The sequence below is a fragment of the Ambystoma mexicanum genome, chromosome 12, assembly GCF_040938575.1.
Source record: "Ambystoma mexicanum isolate Mex_15411 chromosome 12, UKY_AmexF1_1, whole genome shotgun sequence".
In the NCBI taxonomy this organism is placed as follows: Eukaryota; Metazoa; Chordata; class Amphibia; order Caudata; family Ambystomatidae; genus Ambystoma; species Ambystoma mexicanum.
The window spans coordinates 626172601-626192022 of NC_090936.1; the positions used below are offsets into that span (position 1 = coordinate 626172601).

General features: G+C 42.5%; 1 protein-coding gene across 1 annotated transcript in view; it reads left to right on the plus strand.

The window, feature by feature from the left end:
• WNT16 (Wnt family member 16) overlaps window positions 1-19422 on the plus strand; it is a 205662-nt gene that overhangs the window by 107742 nt on the left and 78498 nt on the right. Inside the window, exon 3 of the mRNA XM_069629080.1 lies at window positions 12049-12335. Within this exon, the coding sequence (XP_069485181.1) occupies window positions 12049-12335 (287 nt within the window). The remainder of the gene's footprint in view (window positions 1-12048; window positions 12336-19422) is intronic.

The following is a 19422-nucleotide window of genomic DNA, read 5'->3' on the forward strand; positions in this document are numbered from 1 at the left end:
CAGAGGCGGAATGGTAATACGAGTCCGGCGGTAACCTGTCAGTTTTTCCTGCTCGGTTACCGATGGACTCGTAATGAGGCCCTAGGTCTGGTTTGTCTGAGGTGAGGAGGTCAAAGATGCTGTGTCTGTTTCTTGCTACAAACCCGGCATTAAAAAGGATGCATCTTACTTCGGTACAGGAGGATGATGTGGGGGTTGTAGAGGTGGATGTTGGAATGGGTGGGGGCAGTGGGAGGGGTGGAGAGAGGTGGTGGGAGGGAGGGAGAACTGGGGGATGATGGAGGGGTATGGACCACGGTCGATGGGAAGAGTTGGCGGGCAATCGAGGTGGTGGTTGTGGGGGGGGTTTTGGTTGGACGGGTGGGTGCGGTTGGTTGGATTTGGGTCAAGTGAATAGAGGGTGGGTTGAGGGTGCTTGGGGGTTCCAGTTGAGTTTGGTGAAAATTCAAGGGAGAGGGGTTTGAGGCAGGGTGAGGAAGGGGGGAGTGTGGTGGGGATCGAGAACGGGAGGTTGAGGTGGTGGGTCGAGACAGGAGTAGCGAGGAGTAATGAGAGGATGAGGGAGACCAGGTAGTTTTGCTTTTCAGGGTTTTTGTTGTGGTTGGAGTGTGAGAGAGGGTAGGGGGGTCGGAGGGTGAAAGGGATGCGGCTACTGTTCTTGCCACGGCAAGACGTGTCGTTTTTAGAGAGGGGAAGGTGTGGGGTCGGGAGAGGATGTTTAGGGGGGTTGATGAGAGGAAGCGGGAGGGAGTGGTTGCAGGGCTGGGTGGGCCTTGGGGACAGGGCATGCTGTTTGTCGGAGGGGCTTTGGGTGTGAGCATGTTGATAGTGGGCAGGGTAGGGGTCTTAGGATGGTCAGCTCGCCATCGTGCTCCTCTGGCTTGGTGTTTGGTTAGGGGTTGGGATGGGGGCGTGGTGGACAGAGATTGGGAGTGGGCTGAGGATGAGGTGGAGGGGGCGGTTTGGGGAGGGGGAAGGGAAGTGGGGTGGGTGGCAAGGGAGGCTGGCGTGAGTGTGCTTTTTTCGGTGGTCCACAGTGGGCCGAGTGGACTCATGGTATGGCTAAGTTTGAAACTATGCTGTGGTTGGCGTAGGATGCTTTTGTTCACTCTTTCAAGTTCAACTATACCACTGGATGATATTATTCACAGTTTCTAGTTCAGTTATACCACAGTTAGGGACACATTCTAAATTCCACTATACCACAGGATGATTATTCGCACTTTCTAATTTCAACTATACCATAGGATGATGTTATTCACACTTTTTAAGTTTAACTATACCACAGGATGATATTATTCACGCTTTCTAATTTAAATTATAACACAGGATTATTTACACTTTATAAGTTTTACTATGCCACATGATGATATTATTCACCCTCTCTAAGTTTGCCTGTGTCACAATTAGGGGCAGCTTTCTAGGTTTAATTGTACCACAGTATAATTTCATTCACACCTTTTAAAATCAACTATACCATAGGTGAGATTATTCACAGTTTCCAAGTTCATCAATACCACAGGATGATATTTTTCACACTTTCTAGTTTCATTTATACTACAAGTATGGATATTTTCTAAGTTCAGTAGGACCACAGGAAGGGGATTATTCACACCTTCTAAGTTTATCTGTACCACAGGGTGAGAATATCCATACTTTCTGAGTTCAATTATACGAAGGATGATGTTATTTGCACTTTCTAGGTTTACCTATGCCATAGTTATGGACACTTCCTGATTCAGCTGTAGGATAGGGTGATATTATTCACAGTTTCAAGTTCAGTTCTATCACAGGATGATGTTATTCATACCTTCACTTTCTCAGTTCAACTATATCAAGAATTAGATTTTTCCCAATTTCTAAGATCAACTGTATGACACGGTGAGATTATTCACAGGTTCCACAGTTGCGCTACTCGGCATGCTTTCTATATGTAACTAGATGACAGTTATGCTATTGGGCACACTTTCTAAATGCAGCTAAACTACAGTTATGCTATTAGGCACTTTCTATATTCAGTTAAACCACAGCTACGCTACTTGGCACACCCTCCAAATGCAACTAAAACACAGTTACGCTATTAGGCACACTTTCTATATTCATGTAAACCACAGTTACGCTATTAGGCACACTTTCTATATTCTACTAAAGCCACAGTTATGCTATCAGACACATTTTCTAAATGTAACTAAACCACAGGTATGCTATTGGGCACACTTTCTATATTCGACTGAAACACAGGTATGCTATTAGGGACACTTTCTATATGCAACTAAAACCACACTTACGCTATTAGGCACACTTTCTATATGCAACTAAAATACAGTTATGCTATTAGGCACACTTTCTATTTTCAGTTAAACCACAGTTATTCTATTAGGCACACGTTCTACATCCAACTAAACTACAGGTATGCTATTAGGCACACTTTCTAAATGCAACTAAGTACAGTTATGATATTAGGCGCACTTTATATTTTCAGCTAAACCACAGTTATGCTATTAGGCATACTTTCTTGATCCAACTAAACTACAGGTATGGTATTAGGCACAGTTTCTAAGTGCAACTAAAATACAGTTATGCTATTAGGCACACTTTCTATATTCTACTAAAATACAGTTATGCTATTAGGCACGCTTTCTAAATGCAACTAAACCACAGTATGCTATTAGGCACACTTTCTAAATGGAACTAAAATACAGTTATGCTACTAGGTATACTTTCTATATTCAACTAAACCACAGGTATGCTATTAGGCACACTTTCTAAATGCAACTAAATTTCGGTTATGCTATTAGGCACACTTTCTATATTCTACTAAAACCATAGTTATGCCATTAGGCACACTTTCTATATTTTACTAAAACCACAGTTATGCTATTAGGCACACTTTCTAAATGCAACTAAACCACAGGTATACTATTAGGCACACTTTCTATATTCTACTAAAACCACAGTTACGCTATTAGGGACACTTTCTATATTCAGATAATACCACAGTTATGCTATTAGCACACTTTCTAAATGCAGCTAAACTACAGTTATGCTATTAGGCACACTTTTTATATTCTGCTAAAACCACAGTTGTGCTATTAGGGACACTTTCTATATTCAGCTAATACCACAGTTATGCTATTAGGCACACTTTCTAAATGCAACTAAAATTCAGTTATGCTATTAGGCACACTTTCTATATTCTACTAAAACCACAATTACGCTATTAGACACACTTTCTATAGTCTACTAAAACCACAGTTATGATATTAGGCACACTTTCTAAATGTAACTAAACCACTGATATGCTATTAGGCACACTTTCTAAATGTAACTAAACCACAGTTATGCTATCAGGCACACGTTCTATATTCTACTAAAACCACAGTTATGCTATTAGGCACACTTTCTATATTCAACTGAACCACGGGTATGCTATTAGGCACACTTCCTATATTCAGCTAAACCACAGTTACGCTATTAGGCACACTTTCTATATTCAGCTAATAGCACAGGTATGCTATTAGGCACACTTTCTATATTCAGCTAAACCACAGTTATGCTATTTGGCACACTTTCTATATTCAGCTAAACCACAGTTACGCTATTAAGCACACTTTCTATATTCTACTAAAACCACAGTTATGCTATTAGGCACACTTTCTAAATGTAACTAAACAGCAGGTATGCTATTAGGCACACTTTCTAAATGTAACTAAACCACAGTTATGCTATCAGGCACACGTTCTATATTCTACTAAAACCACAGTTATGCTATTAGGCACACTTTCTATATTCAACTGAACCACGGGTATGCTATTAGGCACACTTCCTATATTCAGCTAAACCACAGTTACGCTATTAGGCACACTTTCTATATTCAGCTAATAGCCCAGGTATGCTATTAGGCACACTTTCTATATTCAGCTAAACCACAGTTATGCTATTTGGCACACTTTCTATATTCAGCTAAACCACAGTTACGCTATTAAGCACACTTTCTATATTCTACTAAAACCACAGTTATGCTATTAGGCACACTTTCTAAATGTAACTAAACAGCAGGTATGCTATTAGGCACACTTTCTATATTCTACTAAAACCAAAGTTATGCTATTAGGCACGCTTACTATATTCAACTGAACCACAGGTATGCTATTAGGGACACTTTCTATATTCAGCTAATACCACAGCTATGCTATTGGGCACACTGTCTATATTCTGCTAAACCACAGTTATGCTGTTAGGCACACTTTCTAGATTCAGCTAAACCACGGTTACGCTATTAGGCACACTTTCTATATTCAGTTAATACCACAGGTATGCTATTAGGCACACTTTATATATTCAGCTAAACCACAGTTATGCTATTAGGCACACTTTCTATATTCAGCTAAACCACAGTATGCTATTAGGCACACTTTCCAAGGGCAACTAAACCAAAGTTATGCCATTAGGCACACTTTCTATATTCTACTAAAACCACAGTTACGCTATTAGGCACACTTTCTAGATCCAACTAAACTACAGGTATGCTTTTAGGCACACTTTCTATAATTACTAAAACCAGAGGTCTGCTATTAGGCACACTTTCTAAATGCAACATAACCACAGTTATCCTATTAGGCACACTTCTAAATGAAACTAAAATACAGTTATGCTACTAGGTATACTTTCTATTTTCAACCAGAACTACAGGTATGCTATTAGGCACACTTTCTAAATACAACTAAAATACAGTTATGCTACTAGGTATACTTTCTATATTCAACTAGAACCACAGTTACGCTATTAGGCACCTTTCTATATTTGGGAGGTTTGTGCAGACTATCTTGAAGTGAGATTCAACACATTGGAACAAATCGGGTGCACTCGGAGTTGTTGGGAGTACAGTTTAGATGCATGATTTTACAACAGTAGGACTTGTAGGGTTCAGTGGTAGGGTAGTATGTCGTGAAGTAATTGCTTCAGTCCCCACCCTTGCCAAACTTACTTTTTGGTGGGTGCTGGCTTCCTGCACTCAACAAAAATGGGACCTCATGAAAAACAGTTGCTTCTTTTACCTCCCAAAATATTATTTCTCCAATCTGATGCTTGGCTTTTTCTCAAAGTGCTTGTCCACCTTCTTGATGATGGTGTCATAGGCATTGAGCGTTTCTCCCCGGCTACGCTCAGCACCAAAGAGGGGCTGTAACTCCGCCAGACGTACATCCTAAATTCTGCATGAGGCGACTTTGCCATCTGGCTGTACTATAAGAGAGGCCATGTATGGCAAGCACATATTCCTGAAGGTCCTCCTTCCAGTTCTCACACTTAAGTAGGTTCCCCAGGGTTGGGAAGAAATTGTGGGAGTAGGATACACATGGCAAATGGGTGCAGTGAACTCAAGAGCAAAGTGAAATCAGCCTTTTGCTTCACCCTTTTTTCTGTATATGTGGGCGGATAGAGCAGCAGAGGCCCTTTATCGTGTCCCTTGGCACCTCTAACACCCCTTGGAGGGGTGAGCAAGTGCACACCCTCTAGAGTTCTAGACAGATGCCCATGCCTTCTGACACTCCTCTGTAATTCAGTTCACTTTAAGTCGTGCATAAGGGCTTACCCATGCAATGCTCCCAATGTTGAACAGCTCCTTATTGCAACGCTCCCAATGTCTCTCAGTGCCACAATTCCATTCCTCCAGACAATCCACTAATGTGCAGCCGATTTCCCCAGTGATACGAGGCAGGACAAGGCGTCGCCCCTTCGTTGCCCAGCAACCCACATAGACAGCGTGCCGTTCAACAGCCGTAGTGAGGTGCCTTCCTGTAATCTGCCCATTAGCCGGTTGCTGGTACCATCCGTTTCATGTGTTACCTGGGTTTGCGATGGTCCATGTGGCAAAGGTGTAGGACCTGTCCTTTTAGGGTTGTACATTTCACGGCATTCAGCGCCTCACCCAACATGGCAGACATGCTTGGCCGTGCCTTTCCTTTTTCCCGTTTGCGCTAGGTATCAGAAAGCTGTGTCACGGACAAGCACCGCTGAGTTGCAGCGTTTTCCTAAAGAAGACTTGGGACTGCATTTATCAAGTGTCCCGACGCTAAGGTAACTTGGGCACCTTTAGCTCAGCGCTTCTTGTTTTTCAATCCTTATGTGTTTCCCTCTAGTTTTGTCCTTCAACTAGGTTCCTTCAGCTGTTGTGTTGTTTTCCTCCGCTTATGGTCTCTGGTCCTGTTGTTCATCTTACTTCCGTCCTTCAACCTACGTCCTCTCCATTCCATCTGCCTTCTTCAATCTCTTACCTCGGATTTTGTCAGAACTCGGATTTCCTCCCAGTCTTCTTTTTCCTGCTGATGACCTGTTTGGATACTGCTCTCTGCTAGGATCCTTGCTAAGGAAATAACATCTGACAACAAACGTTTTTTTCACCCCTTGTGGGTTTTTCCCTTTTCCTTTGGGATTCGCTTTGGGGGTCACACCAGCTGTAGCAGCCAGTGCCGGGCAGTGTGGCTACCGGAGAACCCCGCCCCTACCTGCAGGATTCACGTCTGCGGGACAAACTTAGAAGCAGAACCTCACCTACCTCTATGCAAAATCCTCAGGTTAGAGAGAGACCTGGCAATCAGCCCGTACCTCACTGCGGGAATCCCTGTTGTCTGCATTGCACAGCTGCAGACGATGGCCCGTACCCTGAGCAGTGCACCGAGTTGCGTAATATGATCCCGAAAACCACCGCACTGAAAGTATCGCTGTTAGTGCTGCCCGTGCCCTTGCAGCGCTCTTGACGGAGCAGAGCCGCTGTATTCTAGAATTCAGATCTGAAGTGCTGGGGGCCTCGCATCCTCCTCATTTCCAGTATTATAAATGTCGAGTCACGGGTTAGTGATTAGTTTGAGCTCAAGGCTAAAGTAGGTGAGTAGTGAGGCCTAAACTGGACATGGACAAAATTGGACATGTCTGTCCACGATGACTGAGTTTTTTTGGGGGGGGGGGACACCTAGGATACTTACCCTCAACAGCATTATTTCCTTACTCCGCAGGAACAACAGCCCCGCTACACAAGACCTGTGAAGGAAAAAACAAGAATAGATGCGAATACCGTGCACTGATACAATCCAAGTGACGGTAAGTGAGGTGATACTTATGTAACTGACCTTATAATGGACTCATGTAGGATAGGTGGGTCAAAATATATCTGACCAGGAGTTCTTTACTTAATAGAGACCAAAACTCCTGAGAGGAACAGAAAATCCGAACTGATGGCCTACCACAATAGACAACAGATAGCGGTAAGATACCACACTGACAAGAGTACCACAGAATGTACAGTAGTCATAAACTTTGAGGCCCACGATGTTTGCATTTTCCCTTACAGGGAGCTGATATGCAGATGCGATGTCCCATCTAAAAATGGAACACGCCGGATCCATACAAAGAAATTGAAAGACAGAGAACTGTTATTACTGTCCGTAGATGAATGTATAGAGTGCGGAAAATATCTCTATAGTCCGGAAGAAAGCGGCAAACCATATTCCCCCGCTGACACCGGTTGACAAATATAGGTTCAGGGTGATGTCCTGATCCACCTGTCTCATAAGGAAGTAATATATGAGCTTGGCAAAGATTATCCATTGTGTTATTAGTACGCACAGGAAATGGACCTATTGATTCTGGACCAATGAACGCTGTGATTTTTATATATAAGTCACACCGGGGGCTAGCAACATGATTAAAGAAATGTGTTGACTCCCAAGGGCGTGCACCTCTTTTTAGCAACTGTAGGAAAGTAGTGTATCAGGGTAGGGCAAGTGCCCCTTTGGCTGTTTTCTGGATAAAACCAGGGACAGATTCCTTTCCTCCTTAGGGACATTTAGTTAGAGCTAAGGACTCAAGCTATAGGTGTAAACTATTTTAACAAAACAGATTCTCCTTGTGATGTGTTGAAAACTAAACTGGGATACTCCTCAGCTACCAGCAGCCAGCTTCCAACTGAACCAATAACGAACATCAACAACACTTGCACATTCTATACAACATCACTGTTCCACATAGGAACCCTAGTAACATTTAACTATAAACACCTATGTACAGATCTGCAATTCCTTCATACATAACAATACCACATGCAAAACAACTATGCCACACACACGACACCCATAGCACACTGACTCCAAACAGCAGAACTTCACACCTCCCCCAATAAATCACACAATCTTAACACGGCAAATGCATTCTTACACCATGGCAAACATGACCTCCCATATGGATGCAAACGCCTTGGATGCAAACGCTTTTTATGTCCACCGACCCAGACCACCTAGAAGCAAACCCACAAACAGTGACCGTTTTTTCAAATTGAAACTACCAACACCGTTGCAAAAGAACTTGTGCACTCTCCCTTTCCTCCCACTAACAAACCCTTTTCAGATCCGCCAAAGCGCCAGGAGACCAAGCACATGGTAACGATGCACAGTATAAATACTAAAATAACAAAACATAACATGACATGTCTGCAGCAAACAATTTCATTCGATGTTTCCTGTAGTTGCGATATGTCATGGTATAGTGTTACAAAATCCATAAAATTAGGGAAAAACATTACTAAGCGAAGTTATTGCTGCTTGAGTAGCAAAAGGCTTCCGTTTTATTAGTATAAAAAACGTAGAAATCAATTGCAAAAGCCTCACTTGAAGTGTCATTTACAGTTTATTCAAAGTTACAAAGCTGGAGACAACTTTGTGACAACACTACCCTGAAACCAGTTCCGTTTCATGCAAACGTAGCCATTTCTCTGTAAAAAAGAATTTCAGTTTCATATTTAAAAGACACCTTTGCAGTTACATCAAAAGTAACAAAGTGCTTGCAAATAAATATATATCTGTATAAAACCCAAAACCTATAAAAAAGTGTGGCATATGCAAATCAGCCTCACCACCATCGATGGTAGCAGTCTAGTCTGCCAGGCCACGTTCTCTCTGCCTAGAAATACAAGCTACCCAGAAGTGTTTAAGAATTGTTGGGCCCCATCATTGAGGTAGGGCTTGGTTATCTATGGTGCAGCAAGTAAGGGATAAATGTCTGGGCATATTCTCTCTCACATATAGAGACAAACTATTACCAAAAAATGTGATGTGTGGAAGGTCGTGAATTAATCTTTACCACTGGCTGTGCTCTGGGCAACCTTCCACCCTACCATTAAGTAGCCCATATGCACCATTGCAGAAGGGGACCAGTCATGTAGATCTAGATGCTCAGATAGCTGTGAAGGTAGCTTAAACACTAATTATGGCCTTAGTACAAGTTTAGCAATATTCCGGTGGTAAATGCAGTTGAATGCCGTCTAACAGAATGACCATTACTGCCACTTGGTCTGGCGGAATTACCGCTGGATTACAAGTGGTGGTATAGGGGTGTTAGTCTCCATTTATGGAGCCAATATGACTACATGGGGATTTTGGTGGAGTTACCAACGTGGTAATTCTGACGATTTTTCGCAGTAAGGCGGTGGAAATACCTCCAGCATTTTTCTGCGCCTCGCAACCAAATTTGCAGAACGCTGGTACGGTAATGCAACTCTAGTGCAGTACTAACAGAGTTACCACTGCATTACCGCTGTCTATTTCCGCACCTCTGTACTTGCAATGAGGCCCTAAGAATCCACATATAACTAGAGAGGAAACATCATAAGAGAATACATTGAAAAACAAATCCTACATTGTAGATCAGCAGGTCTCCATCCCTCTTTCTGTATCAATGTCCTGCCTGCGCAGCTTGTGATTCAAAAGACTGACCGTTGCGATGTGTGTATAGTTTTTGGAGCCAAGACTGAAAGAAAAGATGATCAAGAGAAGGGAAGTGAGCTGCCCAGATTGACTAGCAAAACTGTCATGGAGGCAGTTATTAACTGGCGGGAAGAATTACCTTAAATCAAGTTATGGATGCGTGTTTAAGAGTGCCTTAGGTTGTGAGGGTATCTAAAATCAAAACATCATACTGTATTCACTCTAATTGTCAGGATGCTGAGTACACTATTTACCTTATCTTAACAGAAATTTATTATTAGTTGAGAAATTACCAAATATCAGAAAAGGCTTGGATTTTAGTTAAACCTGTGTCTTTGCTCATGTCAGATTCAACAGTGAGCTAAAGATGTGTTGAGACTCTCCATGGGGCCATCCACACAAGAGCAAGTAAATGGGCTGTGTTCGTGCTGGTAGATAGTTTCCCAGACCCCAATATTCAATATTTAGTTTGCCACACACCACATCACACCCATTAGCGGGGACCTGTCTTTCAATACGACATTTAATTGGTACACTGACTCTGTTGCAGCAATGGCCAACCCATGAGCACAAGGAGTTGAAATCAAGTTATCAGGCACGTGTCTACTATTTGCAGCACACTATTTAATTAACCATAGCTTTCTTTTGAATTGATAAAAGCCAATCCTGGTTTGGTTATAGTTGAAAATCACAAAGTTAGAAAAAGACAAGTCTAATCCCAGCCCATATTGTCATCAGCATTCTGTATGACAGATTAACAAGCATGTTTGGGAGGTACTCACTAGATTTGCATCTGGGGGATCTAGAGTCTATTCTTGTCTTTTGATCTTTTCGTAATTTAAGAACCCTGGACCAACACCTTCTTTGACTCCTGTGCTCTTACTGTTTATGTGAATGTACCCTGTGTATCTTGTTGCATTTCTTCCAAAAAATGTACGCCTCTGCCAGTGTGCATAGGCTCTGTATCGTGAAAGTCAACATCTGAAGTTAATGCAGTGTTTCAAGAAGAATTGTATTCTTGCAAAGAGGCATCCTGCAGTTTACGAATTTGATTTGCAAACCTGGGGAATTCTTCCCCTTTCATTGTTTTGGATGTCTCTTTGGAGCTTGCACTCTATTTTGGATTTAATTTAATAATGGCATTTCAAAATGGTGTTATCCACAGATTTCATGAATTTGTTAAGGTTCAGTTTTGATATAACACAAAACCTCAAAACTCCCAAAAATCTGCTGGTTAAGACCAGCAATTAAACTGTAATTTTGCTGCTCTGCACTGCTCCTTATCTCACACATTGCATCACATGTGATAACAAGTGTCATTAGATATGATATCATCACACAAACTAAATAATGACAATATTGAAGCCATTACTGTTGAGCAACGTGCACCTGTTTCTAGAAGACTTATCAGGCAGTTAAATCTACGTTCTTCAGAAGCAGGAGAACAAAAGGGGTGCACGTTGAGTTTCAGGGGATTGAGGGGATCACAGGCACCCAATAGTCAAGAGTTAAACATCATAAAGCCCATGTGTTATCCTGACTGAACACTGCTTTGAGGTGAGGTCTCAAGCCGATGGATGAAAGTACAGTATGAGATTTAATTCCACACACTATCAAGAGATTTGGAAATACCGCTGGCCTGGGTGCAGAGATTACGAAATGCGCCACCACAAAGAGAAGACAGGCCAGGCTTACTATTAAAAAAACAACACCAATGCAGAGGAGGAGCAGACATAAGATCTGATGTTTTAGTAGCACAGTGCCTGGTGCCTTTCACTAGCTGCAATAGGTCACAGATTTCCAGGTGGTATAGTAAGCTCTAAGCAACAGGAAGATGCCTCTAAATAGCCCAGTGGCGAAATTGCTTAACTCAATGACTTGGGAGGAATCCAAGGATATCAGGGCAAGAAGACCAGCTATTGTGTTGGGAAATGTATTATCAAAGCAAGTACTTGTGTCTCTCTTTTGTCTATATGTGCATATGAGCTGGGTGTTATAATGTAATCCAAACCTTGCTCAGAAGCAACCAAGCGCTGTACAACAAGGACAATCGGTAATAGGGTATAATTTAAGTTTGTATTAAAGATGTCCATAACGACCATTGTTACTATCCTTCATTCTATAGATATGTACGTACATGTGCACATACATGAGAAATACTGCACATGAATTCCGTCGTAGATTATGAGAACAAGACGTCGTGTATTGGTGTTATGGATAGTCTTATTGATAAATGGTGGATTTTAAAAGCAAATCAACCGAGTTAACACCTCATGTTTTTTTTTTTTTACAGGGACAAAGGAAACCGCCTTCATTTATGCAGTTACAGCAGCAGGGCTTGTACATTCAGTAACGAGATCCTGCAGTGCAGGGAATATGACTGAGTGCTCCTGTGATGCCAACCTGCACAATGGTGGCTCTGTCCGCGAGGCCTGGCATTGGGGTGGCTGCTCTGATGACATTCATTATGGAATGTGGTTCAGCAGGAGATTTATAGACAGTCCCATTAAGAACAAAACTGGAAAAGAAGTTGATAGTCTGACACTGATGAACCTGCACAACAGTGAAGCTGGTAGGCAGGTACGTGTCATCCATGCAAAATGTTATTGCTGAAATAATGTGTCCTCATATGTGGATTAACATAAAGCGATCAATGTAAGTGCATCATTTTCAGAGATGATCCTAAATGAATGTCAACATTGAGAACTGAAAGCAATAGGCTATATGAAAAAGCCAGGTAAGTACTACCCCACAGATGCAGACAAGGAAGTAACCAACCCCAGAGGATGCCAGAGAAGATGCAGTTGAAGAGTTACAGTCTTAGTTTCGAGACCCAGGGGGCCAGAGAAGGAAGGAAGCAGAGCAGGATTAAGGATTCAGGCCAATACAAGTCACTGGCAAAACATGGTGTTGGGGAATGGTGATGGAGGGGTGTCTGCAAAACTTCATTACTGAAAGCACCAGCTGCACAAAATTTGGGGAGATCTTGCTAAGATCTGCTTTAACAAGGAAATCAAAGCCACGGCGAGGAGGGCACCAGTAGGATGTAGGAACCCAACCAAGAAAATCTGGGCAGCTCGGTAGGTAAAACGCTGCAGCCAGCCAACAAAGATTGGTCCCAGTGAGCAACAGTTGATGGCCAAGGTGGTGCAGGAACAGAGTAATGGCTCCCCACCACTCTCATGGGCAATAGAGACACCTCACCTCGAGGTGCATGGTCCAAGTGGGTTTTACAGGAAAACAACAATGCAGTGACCCAGGAATGTTCTGAGCATGATGTAACTAGTTGACCCAGTAAGAGGAAATGTAGTAGCAGGGCAAACAGCTCAGGAAGGACATCCACTAACCCAAACAAGAAATTGCAATAAGGACAAAGAACCCAGGGCCCAGCCTGTTTAGCAAACCCGCCCTTAGAAAATCAGCAACCCATCTTCGCAGCAAATCCTGCAGCAATTTAGGTAAAAATCAAATGAGTAAAAGAATGCACAGGGTCTCTTCTACATATGCAGATTCACTCATGTGCTGGCCTAAGCCAGCCTTCCAATCACACACCAATCAGAGACACAAATGTTTTCAAGGCCCGTCAAACAGACTGTTCCTAAAAACTGCCATACACTCTGATCCACCAAGACTGGATGCCTACTGGTGCTTTCAGGAGCAGGAAAGCAGGAAATCAACCAACGCCAGTCTAAACTACAACAGAGGGTTCAGAGCTGGGGTCAAGGTGAGCACATGTGTGCACAACAGCAAATGTAGGCCTGCTTCATTCATCGTCTCCACAGACAAAGGGATGAGCTATGGTCAGGAGTAGGGCTTAAACAATGCATTAGTTCTCCAATGGCTACCACACGGATCAAAGCACCCTGGGGCCTAAACGGGAGTTAAAATGCACCTATGTACTACGAGCTGTATGGTACCATAGGACAGTACATCAAAAAATATTGCAGTTGCAGGGGGGCTTCAGATGAAGTGCCTCTGACCACAAATATAAGGTCAAAGAGCCAAGAAAACCAACAGGGATTTACAGAACGTTTAGGGGACACAAAAAATGGGACAGCACAACCTCTAAAAAAAAACAAATACTAGAACTCGTGGCTACCCCACTGCTTCATGACTTTTTTGAAGCCACCAATGTCCTTGACCCATTTAAAGTAGGTTTTCCGCCCGGTCATACATATTGAATGTATGTGCTGGATGATCTCGCCTGGCTTTTGATGGCAGCAGTGTCACTGCCCTCATTATGCTCAACCTCTCCGCTGTATGTAATACTGTCTGTCGCCCATCAGATACACTTTTGGGTAAGCTCCCCGGTATGTGGATCACTGGGTCAGTTTTAGGATGGTTTTCCTCCATTTTTCTGGGATGGCAGCATTTGGTGGTCCATGGCTCTTTCACGAACCCTGGCAAACTCCGGCTTTTGGGGTGCTGATATGTTATACCCTCTATCTAGAATCAAGATCCACTCACTGGTCTTGTTTTCTGCTCCAGTATAATCGTTATGTTGATGATTGTGGCTCACCTTGTGGCAGGATGCTAGGCTGCCAGATACACCCTGCTTTGTATTTTGTACACAACACTATTTTAGAAATAGGCAGAAATATGCCTTGATGAAACAAATGCACTGGTGGTGGAATTCTTGTCATATAACTTCCCTTAACATATGCTGCCCACACTCCTCTCTACTACTTTTACGCTCTATGTCCCTCATTACGACCTTGGCGGAGGACCATGGTGCTATTAGCACCATGGTCCATGCCGCTAAGGTTACGATTCCCCCATGGTGGATGGCGGAATTACCGCCCCATTCCAAGGTGAGTGGGCGGTAATTCCCCATTCACCATTTGCCCTTCCCCATTCCCATTTTTGCCCCCATAGGGCATAATGGGAATGGGGAAGGCGCTAATTACGGCACCGTAAATTACTGTGCCGTAATTAGCTCTAAAGCCCATTTGCGGGTTGAATTTTTAACGCCTGCTAAAAGCAGGTGTTAAACACCAACCCGCAAAGGGACATTTGTAATCAGGCGTTAAGGGTTAACGGCGCCGACGGCGCCGTTAAACCCTTAACGTCTGAGTTGTAACGAGGTCCTATTAGTTATATTTATGCCTCAATAAATATAACCAGAAGAAAAACATCACATGAAAAGAATATTCCAAAACTTGTAAGAGTCTTGTAATATGTATTCACCATATGCCATGATCTTAAGCCATAGTCTCATTACTTCCCTATATCCCATCATTCCTCTCTATCAAATTTCAGAAAAAAGCATATCGATGATATAGTGTTGATTTAAAAGCAAGGTTAGGGAAGTCGTCCTAAAATCGTGCAACTGGGGGGCATGCCGCGAGGAATTCCAAAACACAACCAGTAAGAGTGACTGTGATTTTACAGATACAAAGATTTCCCATATTTTACAGCACCAAAGTGTGATTGGAGCCCTCTGGGGATTTACAACACCAAGCTAAATCTAGTTTTGCTGCTGTGATGAAATGTGTGATGAGGAACAAAGTGGTCCCCTGGCTAGATTCCCTCCACTACATACAGCAGAAGTACAGTCACTGGATCCATTAGAAAGTGGACCCCAGGGGTTTGTTTTAACTGTACCAAGATCTCCTTCCAGAAGACTTGTGCTTTTGGACAGTGCCACCATGGATGTGCCAGACTTCCCTTGTCCCCACAATTTCTCCAACACATAGGAGAAAACAGCAGGTTGATTTTGTACAAACGCTCTTGTGTAAGATAACATTCCCAGTCTTTCAGCAATTCCATGGGACCCTTCTTATTGGGCTCTCTATTCTTAAATACTATTAAAAAAAACACAAATATTTATTGTAATGCGTGTTAACCATTTTTCATCATCAGTGAATAATTCCCATTTACAAGTACCGCTCACTTTATGTTTGAGCTGGAAATTATGGAGGAATCTCCATACTTAATATACTTCCATATGTCTAACCTAACAGGGTGAGGTACCCGTCTTTGCAATCTTTTCTTATTCTTTGCCATGTGTTCCCTCTAGCTGGAAGCACAAACATACCACAAACAGGTTTAAAAAATTCAAATGGGTTGTTTCTTGTTAGAAAAGGGTAAATAAGCACTGTCCAAACTGGAACAAAAAATGATTTTTCCCACCCATAGTGATAAAGAGGGTTAAATGAGAATATTGAATGGGAGAGTTTAATAAGAGCATGCTACCCAATCTGTAGAGAATTAAAATAGAAAACAGCTAGTTTGTTACTAGTGCCATTGTATTAACACCCTAGTTTTTTTTTCTTAAAATGTAGTACAACTAAGATACTGCAGTATTAACTTAGTTTGAGAAAAGGATGCCCTATAATGAGTGTGGTTCTCTCTTTAGGAGAATAGAGAGCCCACTTAGAAGGGTCCTGTGGATTTACTGAACGACTGGGAATTAGACCTGGTAGGAATGGAAATGATTATCCTACTGTTGTTGAATATAAAAGTGTATTTCTAATCAGAGCAAAGGTGAAGAGGTGCCAAACTCTGTTCTGTTATTTCTACAGCTTATTTGAGAAATTAATTTGGACGTCAGTTCCTGGCAAGAATATAGCACTAGGAGAATGCTTACAACCTACAAAATCTATTGAGAAATTAGTTTTACCCCCTGATGAAAGTCTGGGGCATTGGGTATTATAGAAAGGGGAGAAACATGCAGTTGTCTTTATTGAACTTGAATTTACGTGTGCTCTGTTTGAACTAACAATTGTCATGATTGACTAAGACCATCGGACTAATTAACTTTTTGACAGGTGACTAATTACGTTTGTATAGGTGACTAATTATATAAAAGAATGATAATTTTGTAAGATTTTATAATTTATTTTTGAGATATTTATGAAATGTGTTTTTGTACGTTCTATTGGGAATAATACATTTGATTTGCTCTGTATGCATTATGATGGGGTTGGTCATAGGTGAGTATATTTAAATGATTACAGGTAGGGTCTTAGTGAATATACATGTTATAACACTTGGGAGCTGTATGTAACTGGTTCGGACAAACCTTTCTGTAGTTTTTTTGTACAATTGTGTAGTGTTTCTGCCGGTTTTAACTACGGAACTATAAACCGGTGGTCCTTTTAAGTGAATGTCCTCCAACACCTCCCAGTCTCAATCAGGGATTTGGGGAAAAGTTGCATCTGCTACGTATGGGGCCTCATTACGAGTAGGGCAGTAAGGGATACCGGGCACGGGTAAGGAGACCGGTGCCGGTAATTCCCTACCGCCTTACTACGAGTTCCTTTAGCGGGTCCCTCCTTTAACGCCTGGTCTGACCAGGCGTTATGGACGGGACCCATTAAGGGAATTCAGAGCCAATAATGGTACTGCAATTTGCGGTACCGTTATTAGCGCCTTCCACATTCCCATTTAGCCCTATGGGGGCTCAAATGGGAATGGGGTATGGCTTTTTCAATGGGGATTTACCGGTCCCGCAAAGGTTGGACTACACCGGTAAGTCCCCATTGAACGAGACCAGTGCCGGATACGTTATTGGTGGCAGTCATGGCGCAAATAGCGCCATGACTACCACCAATCTCGTAATGAGGCCCATGGTCCTGAAAAGCCTGATCAGTTTCAGACTTGGTTATCAGGGGGCCATAATAATTCAAAATGATCCCAGCCTGCTCTACCTCTCCATATTTGGGATGCCCCTCTTCCTTTTTAACGTATTTAATGTAAGCTCCAGACCTCTTCAAATGTAATTTATAAGCTAAAGCTGGTTAGCTTTCCCCCCTCAGTTTCCCCTGCACTGCTCCAGCTGCCCTCAAGTTACACTGGGGCTCATATTCAGCCCTGCGAAAAAGGGCAATGGCAGGAATCGTTATTTTGTATGGCGGAGATGAGGGGTGGAACGCAACGTTTCCGCTGCTCCCTTCCTCTCAACCATACAAATCCGCCAGTTTCATGCACCATAAAAAAGCAGACAGAACCCCCACTGATAGTCATTGTAAACGCTGCCGGCCATGCAAAGATGGCAGGCCGCGTATATTTCATTTACATGGCAGAGTCCAAAAGGGGAGGGCAAGAGTCAACGTACGTGCTTGTCCACAGCCTTTTCCCCTCCCCTTTTGCATTCCGCTGTGCAAATGAACATTTGGCAGCGGGGAACTATTTAAGTAGAATTGTTCATCAAACAGCTCCCCACCATCAAATTAGGAGTGCCAATAAAAAGAGCTCCATTGCATTTTAATGGCCCCTTTTCCTTACACACTTTAGATCTCAGACCCCTTCAGCTTCCTGCTTACTCTCTGTGGCTCTCTATGCCCAAAACATGCAACTGCATGGGAGAATTGTAGCCAATTTAATCTCATCCATATGGCCTATACGTAGGCACTTCAAAAACCACATAGTGATAAAGTCAGAACCTCCAAAAACAAATGAGAATCATAACATGTTGATATTCCAATTTTGTTCCAACCAATTAACATTGCCTGCAAAATAACCCCCACTTTCATTGATTGTAGCCACATTCCAATTATACAGAGGGTACATATTTTAGATAAGGGACATCTTCACTGAATCCTGCCACTATTTGTATTTTGTCACACTTGCGTTAAGGCCTAGGTGTCCCATATGGATTGCTGTTTCAGTCTTGCCACTGTTTGTATTTTGTCACATTTGCTTTCTAAAGGCCTAGGTGTCCCATTTTGACGGCTGTTTCAATCATGCCACTGTATGTATTGTATCACACTTGCATATTGAAGGCATGGCTTTCCAATTTAGATTGCTGTCCCAATCATGCCACTGTTAGTATTTCTTCACACTTGCATTTTGAAGGCACACGTTTTCCATTTATATTGCTGTGCCAATCTTGCCAGTTGTTGCATTTTTCACATTTGCATTTTTGAAGGCCTACGTTTTCCAGTTTAGATTGCGTTCTCAACCATCGCACTGTCGGTATTCTGCCACAGTTGAATTCTCACTAGGGCTTTTAATTTAGATTGCATTACACATAGCTTCACACATTTGACATGCACTCTACTTGACTACACCCTGCACTAAACATGCATCACCTTCGGCCTTGGTGCCATCACCGGTAGAATACAGCGGAGTCCCACGAAAAATTTGGTCCAGTTGTTCACATAACTCAACTCTTGACAATTTGACACAGCCCCTGTCCCACCCCTTATAATATGGGCTGCTGTTAGGGAAGTAGCCCTTCCCTACCTATCTTCGATCAGGCTATAAATGCTATGTATGCACAAATGCTTTTTACCACTCCTCTCACTACTTCTCAACACAGACCACGAGCGTTCATCCTGACAGCGCTTTGAGGCCATATCAATGGCAGTAGACACTACACAAATTCCAAATAACATAACTTGTGAAAAAGAAAAAAGCAAGCACAAACAGGGCCCTTCCAAATTAGCCCAGGGCCCTGCATCCGTAGTAAGGATCCACTAAATCAAACAATCAAAACTTTAAAGTGATAATAGCAGAGGTGCTTTTCTATCACCATTCACCCATATCAGGAATAGTCTTATACAGAGGGCCGAAGGGAACTCCATATTTATTATCCCCATGTAGCTTGCATCCAAGTCCATTATGAAAATGTTCGCTCTATCACAGGATTCAAGCATACATTCTCATCATATAGGTCTAAAATTCGAGCTAAATGTGTGACCTTGATTGATCCTTTTTCAGC